General features: G+C 40.2%; 1 protein-coding gene across 3 annotated transcripts in view; it reads right to left on the reverse strand.

The window, feature by feature from the left end:
• Positions 1-17,856, reverse strand: part of LOC110458601 — a 31,250-nt gene that overhangs the window by 11,301 nt on the left and 2,093 nt on the right. For all 3 annotated transcript variants that reach the window (XM_021510375.1, XM_021510374.1, XM_021510373.1), the window contains exons 2-5: positions 8,049-8,193; positions 1,829-1,866; positions 1,337-1,389; positions 265-1,039 (exon numbers count right to left, since the gene is read on the reverse strand). In XM_021510375.1, the coding sequence (XP_021366050.1) occupies positions 265-1,039; positions 1,337-1,389; positions 1,829-1,866; positions 8,049-8,191 (1,009 nt within the window). In that variant the 5' untranslated portion in view covers positions 8,192-8,193. The remainder of the gene's footprint in view (positions 1-264; positions 1,040-1,336; positions 1,390-1,828; positions 1,867-8,048; positions 8,194-17,856) is intronic.

Below are 17,856 nucleotides of genomic sequence, written 5' to 3' on the forward strand. Positions count from 1 at the left end.
CCCCCCCCTCTTTATACAGAATTATAGCCCGTTGTTGTTTTTAAATCTTCAAAGTTTTTGTAAATATGGGCAAAGGGAGGCAATCCATGCCATATGCAGAGTTTTTTGATACATTTTATACAGGAAAGCATCAGAGCCAGTCAGATAGACTATTACGTCTGAGACTTTGTTAAGAACTTGAGTCTAAAATGAAAGTAAAACATGCGATGGGCGTGTATGATGCAATCATAACGTCATCAACAGTTCTACTAAGTCGAACCTTACCTAAAACATCCAGTGTGTCAATACGCTGGCATTTCCCAGGCAACTCTCCAGTCATTGACTGCTCATGACATGAACCCAGTTTCCTGCCTCTCGTGTTGTTATTTCCCGAGCTCCGAGTGCTAGTTGCGTGATACACTTTGTCCTGTTCACTGTCAAATTCTCCGGAATTCTGGGGACTCCCGGCATGTGCCCTTTTAGCCTGATCATCGGAGCTTGAATGTGATACCTTGGTCGCCTGAATGTGCCCCTCTCTTGAGCTCTGCGTGGCACTCGCGTGGAAGGCTTTGGATGATGGCCTACCAACCTCTTCTGAGCTGGGAGTGCTCCTCGGCTTGAAAGTTTTGGCAGCGGAATCAAGAATTTCTCTTGAGCTCCGAGTGCTTCTCGAGTGGATTTCTCCTGAGCTTTGAGAGCTATACGGGCGGCACATTTTGGCTTGAGGACTATTAGACTTCACAAAGCGGTCCTCTTGGTCCACTGATTCAAACACCTTTGTACCAACTCCATCACCAAAGGACAGACCAGGGCTATGAGTATACAAGTTAGGCGAGATACGGTTTACAGGGGACACAATAGAATCCTGACAATCTGGTCGTACAAATTGGATGGGTAATGTTCCACTGTGGTCACAAGAACTCTGGGTATCATCAAAAAGTAGCTGGGACGCCTGGTCCTCTGATACAGATTTAGGATTATTGATATGCTGTGTTTGTCGAAGTAATGACTCCGACATTACTGAATCGTCGTCCGAATCTTCCGCGACCGAATGGTCCACCTACAACAAACCTAGGACATTAGTAACGTTATATATATATATATATATCCTGTAGTATAACCACCAGAATAAGACCAGTAAATAGACAAACATATTTTTTATATTTTAGACCACGATTAAATAATGGGAACCTTAACAATGCTTATAGAGAAATGGCAGTCCAAGCACAGATTTATGTGAAGCCCTAAAATAGCATTAGCGCAGTAGATGAACAAGAAATGCCATGGTTGGTCTAAAGGAAAGTGTGAATCACAGAATATATTAATTAACGTGTGAAAATGTACTCAAATATCCTACCTTACGAGACCATGTTGATGTCTGTACGGGCAACACAGGGGATAGTGTTTTATCTGAAAAAGACAACAGTACTCGATATGAGGAATAAAACGGTTACTAACATACATAGTAGTTACATATGCTTATACGGTTATTTTAAATATCAAAATCCAAAATTTAACGAACATTTGTAGAAATTTATAATAAACATTAAAAGAAAAAAGAAAAAATGCAAATATTCAAAAAATTACATTCACAACCGTCGGCTAATCAGACTGACGAATCAGGCGCTGTCGTTTTGTACACCTCACTTGTATAGGGTTGAACATTGCTTTGTTCTAGATCATTTGCGGGATGGTTCGAGTTACTCTCAAGACTTTAAATGAAACAGTTTTGCAGAGTTTGTCTCGGGACCAAATCCATACCTCGCCCCCATGAGCGTGAACATGACAAGATTCCGCATTACATTAACCAAATCCATTGATTATCCTGTCTGTGACACTACGAGCTTACCTGTGATATCCGTTTGAAGAACTCTTTTATTTTCTAGCCTAAAACAAACAAAAGTACGATCAGGAATCACAAAGCAATATGTTATTGATATTAATGAACTGAAACAGCAGGTGATATTAGACCATATCTTGATCAGAGTGAAGACGTTTACTTGCCATAACACAGCGTGACGTACTATCAGATTAAGACATTTTCTCTACCAAATCGCGATATGTAGCTGTTATTTGTTTACAATTTGATATCTCGTGCCAATTTACATAAAGTGTTTAACAGATCATTAACACCACAACAGAAAAACAAGGCTTGACAGTTCAAATAGTCAACAGTTATAATACACAATGTATAGAATACACAGCAGATTGTCTCGTGTAACGTCAAGGTACTGTAGCTGATCGCGTCGTGGTAAGGCCGCCATCTTTGAACGGTCACTTAATACATGAGATTTGTGTTAGATGCGAGACATTCACCTCGTTTTAGAATGATCTTAATGTCCTGTAAAGTCAATACGTCGTCTATGATTATATTATTGTCAGTTGATTACCTTGTATCCGGTACTCAAGTGGTTGTCGTCATTACTCTATATGATTTGTATGTACTTACAGCGAAAAATGGCTGTTAATTTGTGCGTTCTCATAGAGCGTAAAATGTTAATCAAATTGTGAGTTCTCGTGGTTTAAAACGCCAGTTAATTTGTATGTATTCATGGTTAAAACCATACCTCAAAGTTATTACTGAAGTACTCTTCGTTTTTTTATTAGAAACTTTAAGAGACAATTACAAGTGGATATTGCTATGTTTACTGGTAAAATTTTAAAACTATTTACGGTTGTTGCGTAAAGACTCAGTAACAAAGGAGTTGTTCACGGCCAAGTTGGCTACAATTTCACTGTCTGTTGCTCGCATATTTATTTAGATTTAACCTGATTAAACGCGCTGTATTGCTAAGCACTTAGTGTTAAAGGATAGACAGTGTGAGAATGTTCTACCTGTACACAAAGTTGTTTAGTGATAAATCTGAATAATAAACCCGTGTCTTTAAGAACATTCGACGTATACCGGACATATTACTGAAGAGAGATCTGTTAAAAACCTGAAAGATTCCGGAATTAAAACAAAGAACCGACCAAAGAAAACGGTCAAACTCCTGTTTCACCCGAGATCACTCACGAGATAGGGTAACGTATTGCTTCTTATACCAGTATACTTACTTACACTCACCGTGTTAAAAGTCATAACACTCTGTCACTAGTAATCACAACGTTAGGTAACTAATTGTTACTGATATCTCTGTGTTGCTAGTAATCACAACGTTAGGTAACTAATTGTTACTGATATCTCTGTGTTGCTAGTAATCACAACGTTAGGTAACTAATTGTTACTGATATCTCTGTGTTGCTAGTAATCACAACGTTAGGTAACTAATTGTTACTGATATCTCTGTGTTGCTAGTAATCACAACGTTAGGTAACTAATTGTTACTGATATCTCTGTGTTGCTAGTAATCACAACGTTAGGTAACTAATTGTTACTGATATCTCTGTGTTGCTAGTAATCACAACGTTAGGTAACTAATTGTTACTGATATCTCTGTGTTGCTAGTAATCACAACGTTAGGTAACTCATTGTTACTGATATCTCTGTGTTACTAGTAATCACAACGTTAGGTTATTTACTGTTATCCCTGTGTCACTAGTAATCACACCGTTAGGTAACTAATTGTTACTGATATCCCAGTGTTACTAGTAATCACAAGGTTAGGTAACTAGCTGTTACTGATATCTCTGTGTTACTAGTAATCACAACGTTAGGTAACTAATTGTTACTGATATCCCTGTGTTACTAGTAATCACAACGTTAGGTAACTAACTGTTACTGATATCCCAGTGTTACTAGTAATCACAACGTTAGGTAACTAATTGTTACTGATATATCTGTGTTACTAGTAATCACCACGTTAGGTAACTAATTGTTACTGATATCCCAGTGTTACTAGTACCCACAACGTTAGGTAACTAGCTGTTACTGATATCCCTGTGTTGCTAGTAATCACAACGTTAGGTAACTAATTGTTACTGATATCCCTGTGTTACTAGTAATCACAACGTTAGGTAACTAATTGTTACTGATATCTCTGTGTTACTAGTAATCACAACGTTAGGTAACTAATTGTTACTGATATATCTGTGTTACTAGTAATCACAACGTTAGGTAACTAATTGTTACTGATATCTCTGTGTGACTAGTAATCACAACGTTAGGTAACTAACTGTTACTGATATCTCTGTGTTACTAGTAATCACAATGTTAGGTTATTTACTGTTACTGATATCCCAGTGTTACTAGTACCCACAACGTTAGGTAACTAACTGTTACTGATATCCCAGTGTTACTAGTACTCACAACGTTAGGTAACTAACTGTTACTGATACCCCTGTGTTACTAGTACTCACAACGTTAGGTAAATAATTGTTACTGATATCTCTGTGTTACTAGTACTCACAACGTTAGGTTAATAATTGTTACTGATACCCCTGTGTTACTAGCACTCACAACGTTAGGTAACTTATTGTTACTGATATCCCTGTGTTATTAGTACTCACAACGTTAAGTAACTTTCTATTACTGATATCCCAGTATTACTAGTACTCACAACGTTAGGTAACTCATTGTTACTGATATCTCTCTGTTACTAGTACCCACAACGTTAGGTAACTAACTGTTACTGATATCCCTGTGTTACCAGTACCCACAACGTTAGGTAACTAACTGTTACTGATATCTCTGTGTTACTAGTAATCACAATGTAAGGTTATTTACTGTTACTGATATCCCTGTGTCACTAGTAATCACAACGTTAGGTAACTAACTGTTACTGATATATCTGTGTTACTAGTACTCACAACGTTAGGTAACTAATTGTTACTGATATCTCTGTGTTACTAGTACCCACAACGTTAGGTAACTAACTGTTACTGATATCCCTGTGTTACCAGTACTCACAACGTTAGGTAACTAACTGTTACTGATATCTCTGTGTTACTAGTAATCACAATGTTAGGTTATTTACTGTTACTGATATCCCTGTGTCACTAGTAATCACAACGTTAGGTAACTAACTGTTACTGATATCCCTGTGTTACTAGTACTCACAACGTTAGGTAACTAACTGTTACTGATATCTCTGTGTGACTAGTAATCACAACGTTAGGTAACTAATTGTTACTGATATTTCTGTGTTACTAGTAATCACAATGTTAGGTTATTTACTGTTACTGATATCCCTGTGTCACTAGTAATCACAACGCTAGTACCCATAACGTTAGGTAACTTACTGTTACTGATATCCCTGTGTTACTAGTACTCACAACGTTAGGTAACTAACTGTTACTGATATCCCTGTGTTATTAGTACTCACAACGTTAGGTAACTTATTGTTACTGATATCTCTCTGTTACTAGTAATCACAATGTTAGGTTATTTACTATTACTGATATCCCTGTGTCACTAGTAATCACAACGTTAGGTAACTAACTGTTACTGATATCCCTGTGTTACTAGTACCCACAACGTTAGGTAACTTATTATTACTGATATCTGTTACTAGTACCCATAACGTTAGGTAACTTACTGTTACTGATATCCCTGTGTTACTAGTACCCACAACGTTAGGTAACTTATTATTACTGATATCTGGTACTAGTACCCATAACGTTAGGTAACTAACTGTTACTGATATCCCTGTGTTACTAGTACTCACAACGTTAGGTAACTTATTGTTACTGATATCTCTCTGTTCCTAGTACCCACAACGTTAGGTAACTAACTGTTACTGATATCTCTGTGTTACTAGTAATCACAACGTTAGGTAACTAATTTTTACTATTATCTCTGTGTTACTAGTAATTACAATGTTAGGTTATTTACTGTTATCCCTGTGTCACTAGTAATCACAACGTTAGGTAACTAACTGTTACTGATATCCCTGTGTTACTAGTACTCACAACGTTAGGCAACTTATTGTTACTGATATCTCTGTGTTACTAGTAATCACAACGTTAGGTAACTAATTGTTACTGATATCTCTCTGTTACTAGTAATCACAATGTTAGGTTATTTACTATTACTGATATCCCTGTGTCACTAGTACCCACAACGTTAGGTAACTAACTGTTACTGATACCCCTGTATTACTAGTACTCACAACGTTAGGTTACTAACTGTTACTGATATCCCTGTGTTACTAGTAATCACAACGTTAGGTAACCAATTGTTACTGATATCCCTGTGTTACTAGTAATCACAACGTTAGGTAACTAACTGTTACTGATGTCCCAGTGTTACTAGTAATCACAACGTTAGGTAACTTACTGTTACTGATATCCCTGTGTTCCTAGTACCCACAACGTTAGGTAACTTATTATTACTGATATCTGTAACTAGTACCCATAACGTTAGGTAACTAACTGTTACTGATATCTCTGTGTTACTAGTACTCACAACGTTAGGTAACTAACTGTTACTGATACCCCGGTGTTACTAGTACTCACAACGTAAGGTAAATAGCTGTTACTGAGAACTCTGTGTTACTAGTACTCACAACGTTAGGTAACTTATTGTTACTGATATCTCTGTGTTACTAGTAATCACAACGTTAGGTAACTAACTGTTACTGATACCCCAGTGTTACTAGTACTCACAACGTAAGGTAAATAACTGTTACTGAGAACTCTGTGTTACTAGTACTCACAACGTTAGGTAACTTATTGTTACTGATATCCATGTGTTACTAGTACTCACAACGTTAGATAACTCACTGTTACTGATATCCCTGTGTTACTAGTAATCACAACGTTAGGTAACTAACTGTTACTGATATACCAGTGTTATTAGTACTCACAACGTTAGGTAACTTATTGTTACTGATATCCCAGTGTTACTAGTTCTCACAACGTTAGGTAACTAACTGTTACTGATATCCCTGTGTTATTAGTACTCACAACGTTAGGTAACTTATTGTTACTGATATCTCTGTGTTACTAGTAATCATAACGTTAGGTAACTAACTGTTACTGATATCTCGGTGTTACTAGTAATCATAACGTTAGTTACCTTACTGTTACTGATATCCCTGTGTCACTAGTAATCACAACGTTAGGTAACTAACTGTTACTGATACCCCTGTGTTACTAGTACTCACAACGTTAGGTAACTAACTGTTACTGATATCCCAGTGTTACTAGTAATCACAACGTTAGGTAACTAATTGTTACTGATATCTCTGTGTTACTAGTACTCACAACGTTAGGTAACTAACTGTTACTGATATCCCTGTGTTACTAGTACTCACAACGTTAGGTAACTAACTGTTACTGATATCCCAGTGTTACTAGTAATCACAACGTTAGGTAACTAATTGTTACTGATATCTCTGTGTTACTAGTACTCACAACGTTAGGTAACTAACTGTTACTGATATCCCTGTGTTACTAGTACTCACAACGTTAGGTAGCTAACTGTTACTGATATCCCAGTGTTACTAGTACTCACAACGTTAGGTAAATAACTGTTACTGAGATCCCTGTGTTACTAGTACTCACAACGTTAGGTAAATAACTGTTACTGATATCTCTGTGTTACTAGTACCCATAACGTTAGTTACCTTATTGTTACTGATATCCCCATGTTAGTAGTACTGAAGCTTTATGTAACTTTCTATTACTGGTACACCTGCGTTTTTAATACCTACAACTTTAGGGAACCTACTATTCTCTTAACCTTTTGTACATAATACATTCCCAGCACACACACAGGCATACACACATAGGGAGATATTAGCCAGGTGGTAAAGGACTAGTAGTTAGCGCCTGATAAGGCAGCTCCTGCGAATTCCTCAATATTGTATTGATTAATATATATGCTAATTTTAATGTCTGTATACAATTGTATATCTATGTACTGTAAAGCGCTTTAGAGTGGCGTATGTTCGCTATAAAGGGCGCAATATCAAATGTTGTATATTACTATTATTACTAAATGACAATCACAACTTTATTTAATTCGCTAATAATCATTATTAACTGCTACCGATTCACACTCCTGCATCACCACCGGTTTGTGTATTGCCCCGTACTTCCTTCTTCGGCCACTGATGGCACCCAATTTTCCACTTCGATCCCCTGCACCGACCTAAATTCATTCCCGTATGGTGACCTATACTTACATCCTTAGGCCGAGAAGCGACTTGTACGGTGACTTTAGATCACCAGTCTCGTCACTGTTCCTTGTGGTGTTAGTTACTATGGATACTGCATCGTCACATACTTCCGGAACTATGGAAACTCCGTCGCCATATGTCTCCGCCATCTCTGTAGTATAGATCAGGTAATCAGTTGAGGTGTCAATGGGTGTCATCATTACATACATTTGAACAAAAGATATAACGGAAGTTGATGTTTTTCTAACCTTAACGTTCTACAGTGCATGTTCTCATTGGGTGCGTGTGCATCAGTTTCGACAGTAAGTGCACGAACAATCTCGAGTCAATTTTCACACTACCCACTGTAACGTTGGTAGAACAGGATTACCGATGCATTGATGTGAATTGACATTACACTGCCGTAAGAACAGTCCCTCCCAGGATTCCCAGCGCTAATTGTATGTGTCTACGAAGACACCCATCTTTGTATGACCTGATACGTCAAAAGGGTATCCGGCTCAGACTCAGTTCTATAATTTTAAGATGTGCGGAAAGTAGCACAGCAACATTTTGTTGACCGGAGGGGAAGCTTCCATTTTAGAAACTGAGGGGAAAAAACCCATGTGAGATTAACTTTAACTATCAAGTCAAAGTATTTGAGGAAAGAGATGACGAACTGTAACCACAGGTAAGGAAATATTTCATCAATACAGAGATTGCGTAGATATCTGCATTAATCCTTTCTATATTATTCAATTTAAAAGACTTTATCATATAACTAATCTGACGTTGTGATTTAAATTTTGTGAAGATTACACAACGCGGAAACCGGGAATACACAGCGGATGTATAACGTCACAGAACCCAAATCGGGACACTTGAAGGGAAAAGTCACAAGAAATTTGCATGCTGTGCAAAGAAGGATTTTTAAATTGAAAATGTTGATTTAAAGATGCTAATATACCAATAAAACATTAAATGAACTTTATTTACTGCCACTTATGGTTACAATCAGTTTTAGTTTGTAAATAATGACGAAAATGTAACGTTCTAAATTGATGCGCCATGCGACGTTATTGATTTTCAATTTTTGTATGTGACTTTTCACAATCCTACTATTTCACAACTAATGGTAGTTTGGAAAAGAAATCCATTCATAACGACCCTTGACTCATAAATATTCCAAAGATATGCCAATTAAACATTAAATGAACTTTATTTACTGCCACTTATGGTTACAATCAGTTTTAGTTTGTAAATAATGACGAAAATGTAACGTTCTAAATTGATGCGCCATGCGACGTTATTGATTTTCAATTTTTGTATGTGACTTTTCACAATCCTACTATTTCACAACTAATGGTAGTTTGGAAAAGAAATCCATTCATAACGACCCTTGACTCATAAATATTCCAAAGATATGCCATGTTCTGCTAAATACTTTTTTTCATCTCCAAATATAAGCCAAAACTGGTAGGGGTGTCCCTATTTGGGTACAGCTACACCTGTTTCGCGATTACGTAACAATGACTATATTTCCGGTTTTATTTAAGAACCAGGCGCCGGAATTATTAACTTGTGTTCAACATGAAAAGATAATGATATAAAATTTAAGAAAAGTGAACAAAATTACTGGGATGGGTACTATGGTATGAAATACATCATTATTTCACTAAAACGTGTCCCGATTTGGGTACTAAAACGGTACATGACTACTCGCTCACAAATACATCCGCAAATCAATCCGATTTTAAATACTAAAGTAATGAAATCAAAACATGTGTTATTCAATGTAAGAAGAGGAAAAACATCCACCAACATTATTTTATCACAATATGTTGCGCAAGTAAGTGGCGTTTACAAAGGTGAATAAAGCGTCGCGCAAGTAATTCTGTTAGAGCTTCAAGTAGTCCTGGTAGAGCTATACAAGAAACCCTGTTAGAGCTTCAAGTAATCCCGGTAGAGATTAAAGTAATCCTATTAGAGCTTCAAGAAACTATGTTAGAGCTATACAAGAAACTATGTTAGAGCTTCAAGTAATCCCGGTAGAGCTTAAAGAAATCCTATTAGAGCTTCAAGAAACTATGTTAGAAATACAAGAAACTATGTTAGAGCTTCAAGTAATCCCGGAAGAGCTTAAAGTAATCCTATTAGAGCTTCAAGAAACTATGTTAGAAATACAAGAAACTATGTTAGAGCTTCAAGTAATCCCGGAAGAGCTTAAAGTAATCCTATTAGAGCTTCAAGAAACTATGTTAGAGCTATACAAGAAACTCTGTTAGAGCTTTAAGTAATCCTGGTAGAGCATAAAGTTATCCTATTAGAGCTTCAAGAAACTATGTTAGAGCTTCAAGTAATCCCGGTAGAGCTTAAAGTAATCCTATTAGAGCTTCTATAAACTATGTTAGAGCTATACAGGTAACTCTGTTAGAGCTTCAAGTAATCCTGGTAGAGCTATACAAGAAACCCTGTTAGAGCTTCAAGTAATCCCGGTAGAGCTTAAAGTAATCCTATTAGAGCTTGAAGAAACTATGTTAGAGCTATACAAGAAACCCTGGTAGAGCTTCAAGTCATCCTATTAGAGCTTCTATAAACTAGGTTAGAGCTATACAAGAAACCCTGTTAGAGCTTCAAGAATTCCCGGTAGAGCTTAAAGTAATCCTATTAGAGCTTGAAGAAACTATGTTAGAGCTATACAAGAAACCCTGGTAGAGCTTCAAGTAATCCTGTAAGAGACCATTCTCGATGTCCAGGGGTTACGCCCACTTTCGCTCTCTGCACCCCTGGAATATGTCATAGCAAAATTGAAGGCTCAGTTTGCGCCACTTTGTTGATGAGACAAGAAGACTAGTTCGATCAATTGATGTACATCAAAAGAATCTCGCGGTCACATAACGGTAAAAATTGACAGGCTTTGATGTATGGCGTCTCTCCTTTGTAATCTTCAAAGGAGGACATATATCAGCCTAGCGAGTTGTTCCTTGTTTTTTATTACCTGAGATCAATCAAATAGTTATCTTCGTGCCTTCAATTTTCCTATGACATATTCCAGGGGTGTAGAGAGCGAAAGTGAGCGTAACCCCTTGATATCGAGGGGGTAAAAGCCACAAGTAGCACCACAATGTACCCTGATAGAGTTACAAGTAACCCTGGTAGAGCTTCATGTTACCCTGGTAGGGCTATAAGTAACCATGATAGAGCTACAAGTAACCCTGGTATAGAGATATATACAAGTAACCCTGGTAGAGCTACAAGTATACCCGGTAGAGCTACAAGTAGCCCATGTAAATCTACATGTAGCCCTGGTAGAGCTACAATTAACCCACCTAGAGCTACAAGTAGCCCTGGTAGAGCTACAAATAACCATGGTAGAGCTACAAGTAGCCCTGGTAGAGCTACAAGTAACTACAAGTAGCCCTGGTAGAGCTACAATTAACCCTGGTAGAGCTTCAACAAAACCTGGCAGAGCTACAAGTAATCCGAGTAGAGCTTCAAGTAACCCTAGTAGGGCTATAAGTAACCATGATAGAGCTACAAGTAACCCTGGTATAGAGATATATACAAGTAACCCTGGTAGAGCTACAAGTAACCCCGGTAGAGCTACAAGTAGCCCATGTAAATCTACATGTAGCCCTGGTAGCGCTTCAAGTAAACCCGGTAGAGCTACAAGTAGCCTTGGTAGAGCTTCAAGTAACCCTGGTATAGAGAACTATACAAGTAGCCCTGGTAGAGCTTCAAGTAAACCCGGTAGAGCTACAAGGTGCCCTGGTAGAGCTTCAAGTAACCCCGGTAGAGCTACAAGTAGCCTTGGTAGAGCTACACGTAACCCTGGTAGAGCTACAAGTAACCATGATAGAGCTACAAGTAGCCCTGGTGGAGCTACAAGTAGCCCTGGTAGAGATACAAGTAACCCTGGTAGAGATACAAGTAGCCCTGATAGAGATACAAGTAACCCTGGTAGAGCTACAAGTTACCCTGTTAGAGCTACAAGTAGCCTTGGTAGAGCTACAAGTAACCATGGTAGAGCTACAAGTAGCCCTGGTAGAGCTACAAATAACCATGGTAGAGCTACAAGTAGCCCTGGAAGAGCTACAAGTAACCCCGGTAGAGCTACAAGTAACCCTGGTAGAGCTTCAACAAAACCTGGCAGAGCTACAAGTAACCCGAGTAGAGCTTCAAGTAACCCTGGTGGAGCTTCAACTAACACTGGTAGGGCTACAAGTAACCCCGATACAGCTACAAGTAACCATGATAGAGCTACAAGTAGCCCTGGTAGAGCTACAGGTAACCCCGGTAGAGCTACAAGTAGCCCTGGTAGAGCTACAGGTAACCCCGGTAGAGCTACAAGTAGCCCTGGTAGAGCTTCAAGTAACCCCGATAGAGCTACAAGTAGCCTTGGTAGAGCTACAAGTAACCATGGTAGATCTACAAGTAACCCTTGTAGATCTACAAACAGCCCTGGTTTAGCTACAAGTAACCCCAGTAGAGCTACAAGTAGCCCATGTAAATCTACATGTAGCCCTGGTAGAGCTACAATTAACCCACGTAGAGCTACAACTAGCCTTGGTAGAGCTACAAGTAACCATGGTAGAGCTACAAGTAACCCTTGTAGATCTACAAACAGCCCTGGTATAGCTACAAGTAACCATGGTAGAGCTACAAGTAGCCCTGGTAGAGCTACAAGTAGCCTTGGTAGAGATACAAGTAGCCTTGGTAGAGCTACCAGTACCCCTGGTAGAGCTACAAGTAGCCCATGTAAATCTACATGTAGCCCTTGTTTAGCTACAAGTAACCCTGATAGAGCTTCAAGTAACCCTGGTTAGAGATATATACAAGTTACCCTGGTAGAGCTACAAGTAGCACCGGTAGAGCTACAAGTAGCCCATGAAGATCTACAAGTAGCCCTGGTAGAGCTTCAAGAAACCCCGGATAGAGATATATACAAATAACCCTGGTAGAGCTACAAGTATACCCGGTAGAGCTACAAGTAGCCCTGGTAGAGCTTCAAGTAACCCCGATAGAGCTACAAGTAGCCTTGGTAGAGCTACAAGTAACCCTGGTATAGAGATATATACAAGTAGCCACATGTAGCCCTGGTAGAGCTACAATTAACCCACGTAGAGCTCCAACTAGCCTTGGTAGAGCTACAAGTAACCATTGTAGAGCTACAAGTAACCCTTGTAGATCTACAAACAGCCCTGGTATAGCTCCAAGTAACCATGGTAGAGCTACAAGTAACCCTTGTAGATCTACAAACAGCCCTGGTATAGCTCCAAGTAACCATGGTAGAGCTACAAGTAGCCCTGGTAGAGCTTCAAGTAACCCCGGTAGAGCTACAAGTAGCCTTGGTAGAGATACAAGTAGCCTTGGTAGAGCTACAAGTACCCCTGGTAGAGCTACAAGTAGCCCATGTAAATCTACATGTAGCCCTTGTAGAGCTACAAGTAACCCTGATAGAGCTTCAAGTAACCCTGGTTAGAGATATATACAAGTTACCCTGGTAGAGCTACAAGTAACACCGGTAGAGCTACAAGTAGCCCATGTAGATCTACAAGTAGCCCTGGTAGAGCTTCAAGTAACCCCGGTAGAGCTACAAGGTACAAGTAGCCCTCGTAGAGCTACAAGTTACCCTGGTAGAGAAACAAGTAGCCTTGGTAGAGATACAAGTAGCCTTGGTAGAGCTACAAGTAACCCTGGTATAGAGATATATACCTGCAAGTAACCATGATAGAGCTACAAATAACCCTGGTATAGAGATATGTACAAGTAGCCCTGGTAGAGCTACAAGTTACCCTGGTAGAGAAACAAGTAGCCTTGGTAGAGATACAAGTAGCTTTGTTAGAGATACAAGAAGCCTTGGTAGAGCTACAAGTACCCCCGGTAGAGCTACAAATAGCCCTTGTAGAGCTTCAAGTAAACCCGGTAGAGGTACAAGTAGCCCTGGTAGAGCTACAAGTAACCCCGGTAGAGCTACAAGTAGCCCTTGTAGAGCTTCAAGTAAACCCGGTAGAGGTACAAGTAGCCCTGGTAGAGCTACAAGTAACCCTGGTAGAGCTGCAAGTAACCATGATAGACCTACAAGTAACCCTGGTATAGAGATATATACAAGTAGCCCTGGAAGAGCTACAAGTTACCCTGGTAGAGCTACAAGTAGCCTTGGTAGAGCTACAAGTAACCATGGTAGAGCTACAAGTAGCCCTGGTAGAGCTACAAGTAACCCCGGTAGAGCTACAAGTAACCATGATAGAGCTACAAGTAGCCCTGGTAGAGCTACAAGTAGCCCTGGTAGAGCTACAAGTAGCCCTGGTAGAGCTACAAGTAACCCCGGTAGAGCTACAAGTAGCCCTGGTAGAGCTACAAGTAACCCTGGTAGAGCTGCAAGTAACCATGATAGAGCTACAAGTAACCCTGGTATAGAGATATATACAAGTAGCCCTGGTAGAGCTACAAGTAACCCCGGTAGAGCTACAAGTAGCCCTGGTAGAGCTACAAGTAACCCTGGTAGAGCTACAAGTAACCATGATAGAGCTACAAGTAACCCTGGTATAGAGATATATACAAGTAGCCCTGGTAGAGCTACAAGTAACCCACGTAGAGCTACAACTAGCCTTGGTAGATCTACAAGTAACCATGGTAGAGCTACAAGTAACCCTTGTAGATCTACAAACAGCCCTGGTTTAGCTACAAGTAACCATGGTAAAGCTACAAGTAGCCCTGGTAGAGCTACAAGTAACCCTGGTAGAGCTACAATTTACCCTGGTAGAGATACAAGTAACCCTGGTAGAGATACAAGTAACCCTGGTATACAGCTACAAGTAGCCTTGGTAGATCTACTAGATCTACAAACAGCCCTGGTTTAGCTACAAGTAACAATGATAGAGCTACAAGTAGCCCCGGTAGAGCTACAAGTTCCCCTGGTAGAGCTACAATTTACCCTGGTAGAGATACAAGAAGCCTTGGTAGAGATACAAGTAACCCTAATAGAGATACAAGTAACGCTACAAGTAGCCTTGGTAGAGCTTCAAGTATACCCGGTAGAGCTACAAGTTACCATGGTAGAGATACAAGTAGACTTGGTAGAGATACAAGTAGCCTTGGTAGATCTACTAGATCTACAAACAGCCCTGGTTTAGCTACAAGTCACCATGGTAAAGCTACAAGTATCCCTGGTAGAGCTACAATTTACCCTGGTAGAGATACAAGAAGCCTTGGTAGAGATACAAGTAACCCTGATAGCAAGTAGCTTTGTTAGAGTTACAAGTAGCCTTGGTAGATCTACTAGATCTACAAACAGCCGTGGTATAGCTACAAGTAACCATGGTACAGCTACAAGTAGCCCTGGTAGGTAGAGCTACAAGTAGCACCGGTAGAGCTACAAGTAGCCTTGGTAGAGATACAAGTAGCCCTGGTAGGGCTACAAGTAACCCCAGTAGAGCTACAAGTGGCCCTGGTAGGTAGAGCTACAAGTACCCTGGTAGGGCTACAAGTAACCCCAGTAGAGCTACAAGTAACATCGGTAGAGCTATAAGTAGCCCATGTAGATCTACAAGTAGCCCTGGTAGAGCTACAAGTAACCCTGGTATAGAGATATATACAAGTTACCCAGGTAGAGCTACAAGTAACCCCGGTAGAGCTACAAGTAGCCCTTGTAGAGCTTCAAGTAAACCCGGTAGAGCTACAAGTTACCCTGGTAGAGCTACAAGTAACCCCGGTAGAGCTTCAACAAAACCTGGCAGAGCTACAAGTAACCCGAGTAGAGCTTCAAGTTACCCTGGTGGAGCTTCAAGTAACCCTGGTAGGGCTACAAGTAACCCCGGTACAGCTACAAGTAACCCTGATAGAGCTTCAAGTAACCATGATAGAGCTACAAGTAAACCTAGTATAGAGATATATACAAGTTACCCTGGTAGAGCTACAAGTAACACCGGTAGAGCTACAAGTAGCCCATGTAGATCTACAAGTAGCCTTGGTAGAGCTACAAGTATCCCTAGTAGAGCTACAAGTAACCATGATAGACAGGTATATACAAGTAGCCCTGGTAGAGATACAAGTAGCCTTGGTAGAGCTACAAGTAGCCCTAGTAGAGCTACAAGTAACCCTGGTAGAGCTGCAAGTAACCATGATAGAGCTACAAGTAACCATGATAGAGCTACAAGTAACCCTGGTATAGAGATATATACAAGTAGCCCTAGAGCTACAAGTAACCACCCCGGTAGAGTTACAAGTAGCCCTTGTAGAGCTTCAAGTAAACCCGGTAGAGCTACAAGTAGCCCTGGTAGAGCTTCAAGTAACCCCGGTAGAGCTACAAGTAGCCTTGGTAGAGCTTCAACAAAACCTGGCAGAGCTACAAGTAACCCTGGTAGAGCTACAAGTAGCCCTGGTAGAGCTACAAGTAACCCCGGTAGAGATACAAGTAGCCCTGGTAGAGCTACAAGTAACCCTGGTAGAGCTGCAAGTAACCATGATAGACAGGTATATACAAGTAGCCCTGGTAGAGCTACAAGTTACCCTGGTAGAGCTACAAGTAACATCGGTAGAGCTATAAGTAGCCCATGTAAATCTACAAGTAGCCCTGGTAGAGCTTCAAGTAACCCGGGTAGAGCTACAAGTAGCCTTGGTAGAGCTAAAAGTAGCCTTGGTAGAGCTACAAGTAACCCTGGTAGAGCTGCAAGTAACCATGATAGAGCTACAAATAACCCTGGTATAGAGATATATACAAGTAGCCCTGGTAGAGCTACAAGTAACCCCGGTACAGCTACAAGTAACCCTGATAGAGCTTCAAGTAACCCTGGTAGAGCTTCAAGTAACCATAATAGAGCTACAAGTAACTCTGGTATAGAGATATATACAAGTTACCCTGGTAGAGCTACAAGTAACATCGGTAGAGCTATAAGTAGCCCATGTAAATCTACAAGTAGCCCTGGTAGAGCTTCAAGTAACCCGGGTAGAGCTACAAGTAGCCTTGGTAGAGCTACAAGTAGCCCTGGTAGAGCTACAAGTAGCCCATGTAAATCTACATGTAGCCCTTGTAGAGCTACAAGTAACCCTGATAGAGCTTCAAGTAACCCTGGTATAGAGATATATTCAAGTTACCCTGGTAGAGCTACAAGTAACCCCGGTAGAGCTTCAAGTAGCCCTTGTAGAGCTACAAGTAGCCCTGGTAGAGCTACAAGTTACCCCGGTAGAGCTACAAGTAGCCTTGGTAGAGCTAAAAGTAGCCTTGGTAGAGCTACAAGTAACCCTGGTAGAGCTGTAAGTAGCCCTTGTGTAGAGATATATACAGGTAGCCCTGGTAGAGCTGCAAGTTACCCTGGTAGAGCTACAAGTAGCCTTGGTAGAGCTACAAGTAACCCTGGTAGAGATACAAGTAGCCCTGATAGAGATACAAGTAACCCTAATAGAGATACAAGTAACCCTGATAGAGATACAAGTAACCCTGGTAGAGCTTCAAGTAACCCGGGTAGAGCTACAAGTAGCCTTGGTAGAGATACAAGTAACGAGCTACAAGTAACCCTGGTAAAGATACAAGTAGCCCTGATAGAGATACAAGTAACCCTGATAGAGATACAAGTTACCCTGGTAGAGCTACAAGTAACCCTGGTAGAGATACAAGTAGCCCTGATAGAGATACAAGTAACCCTGATAGAGATACAAGTTACCCTGAGAGATACAAGTAGCCTTGGTAGAGATACAAGTAGCCTTGGTAGAGCTACAAGTAGCCCTGGTAGAGCTACAAGTTACCCCGGTAGAGCTACAAGTAGCCTTGGTAGAGATACAAGTAGCCTTGGTAGAGCTACAAGTAACCCTGGTAGAGCTGCAAGTAACCATGATA

Source organism: Mizuhopecten yessoensis, unplaced genomic scaffold, assembly GCF_002113885.1.
Source record: "Mizuhopecten yessoensis strain PY_sf001 unplaced genomic scaffold, ASM211388v2 scaffold9651, whole genome shotgun sequence".
Taxonomy (NCBI): domain Eukaryota; kingdom Metazoa; phylum Mollusca; class Bivalvia; order Pectinida; family Pectinidae; genus Mizuhopecten; species Mizuhopecten yessoensis.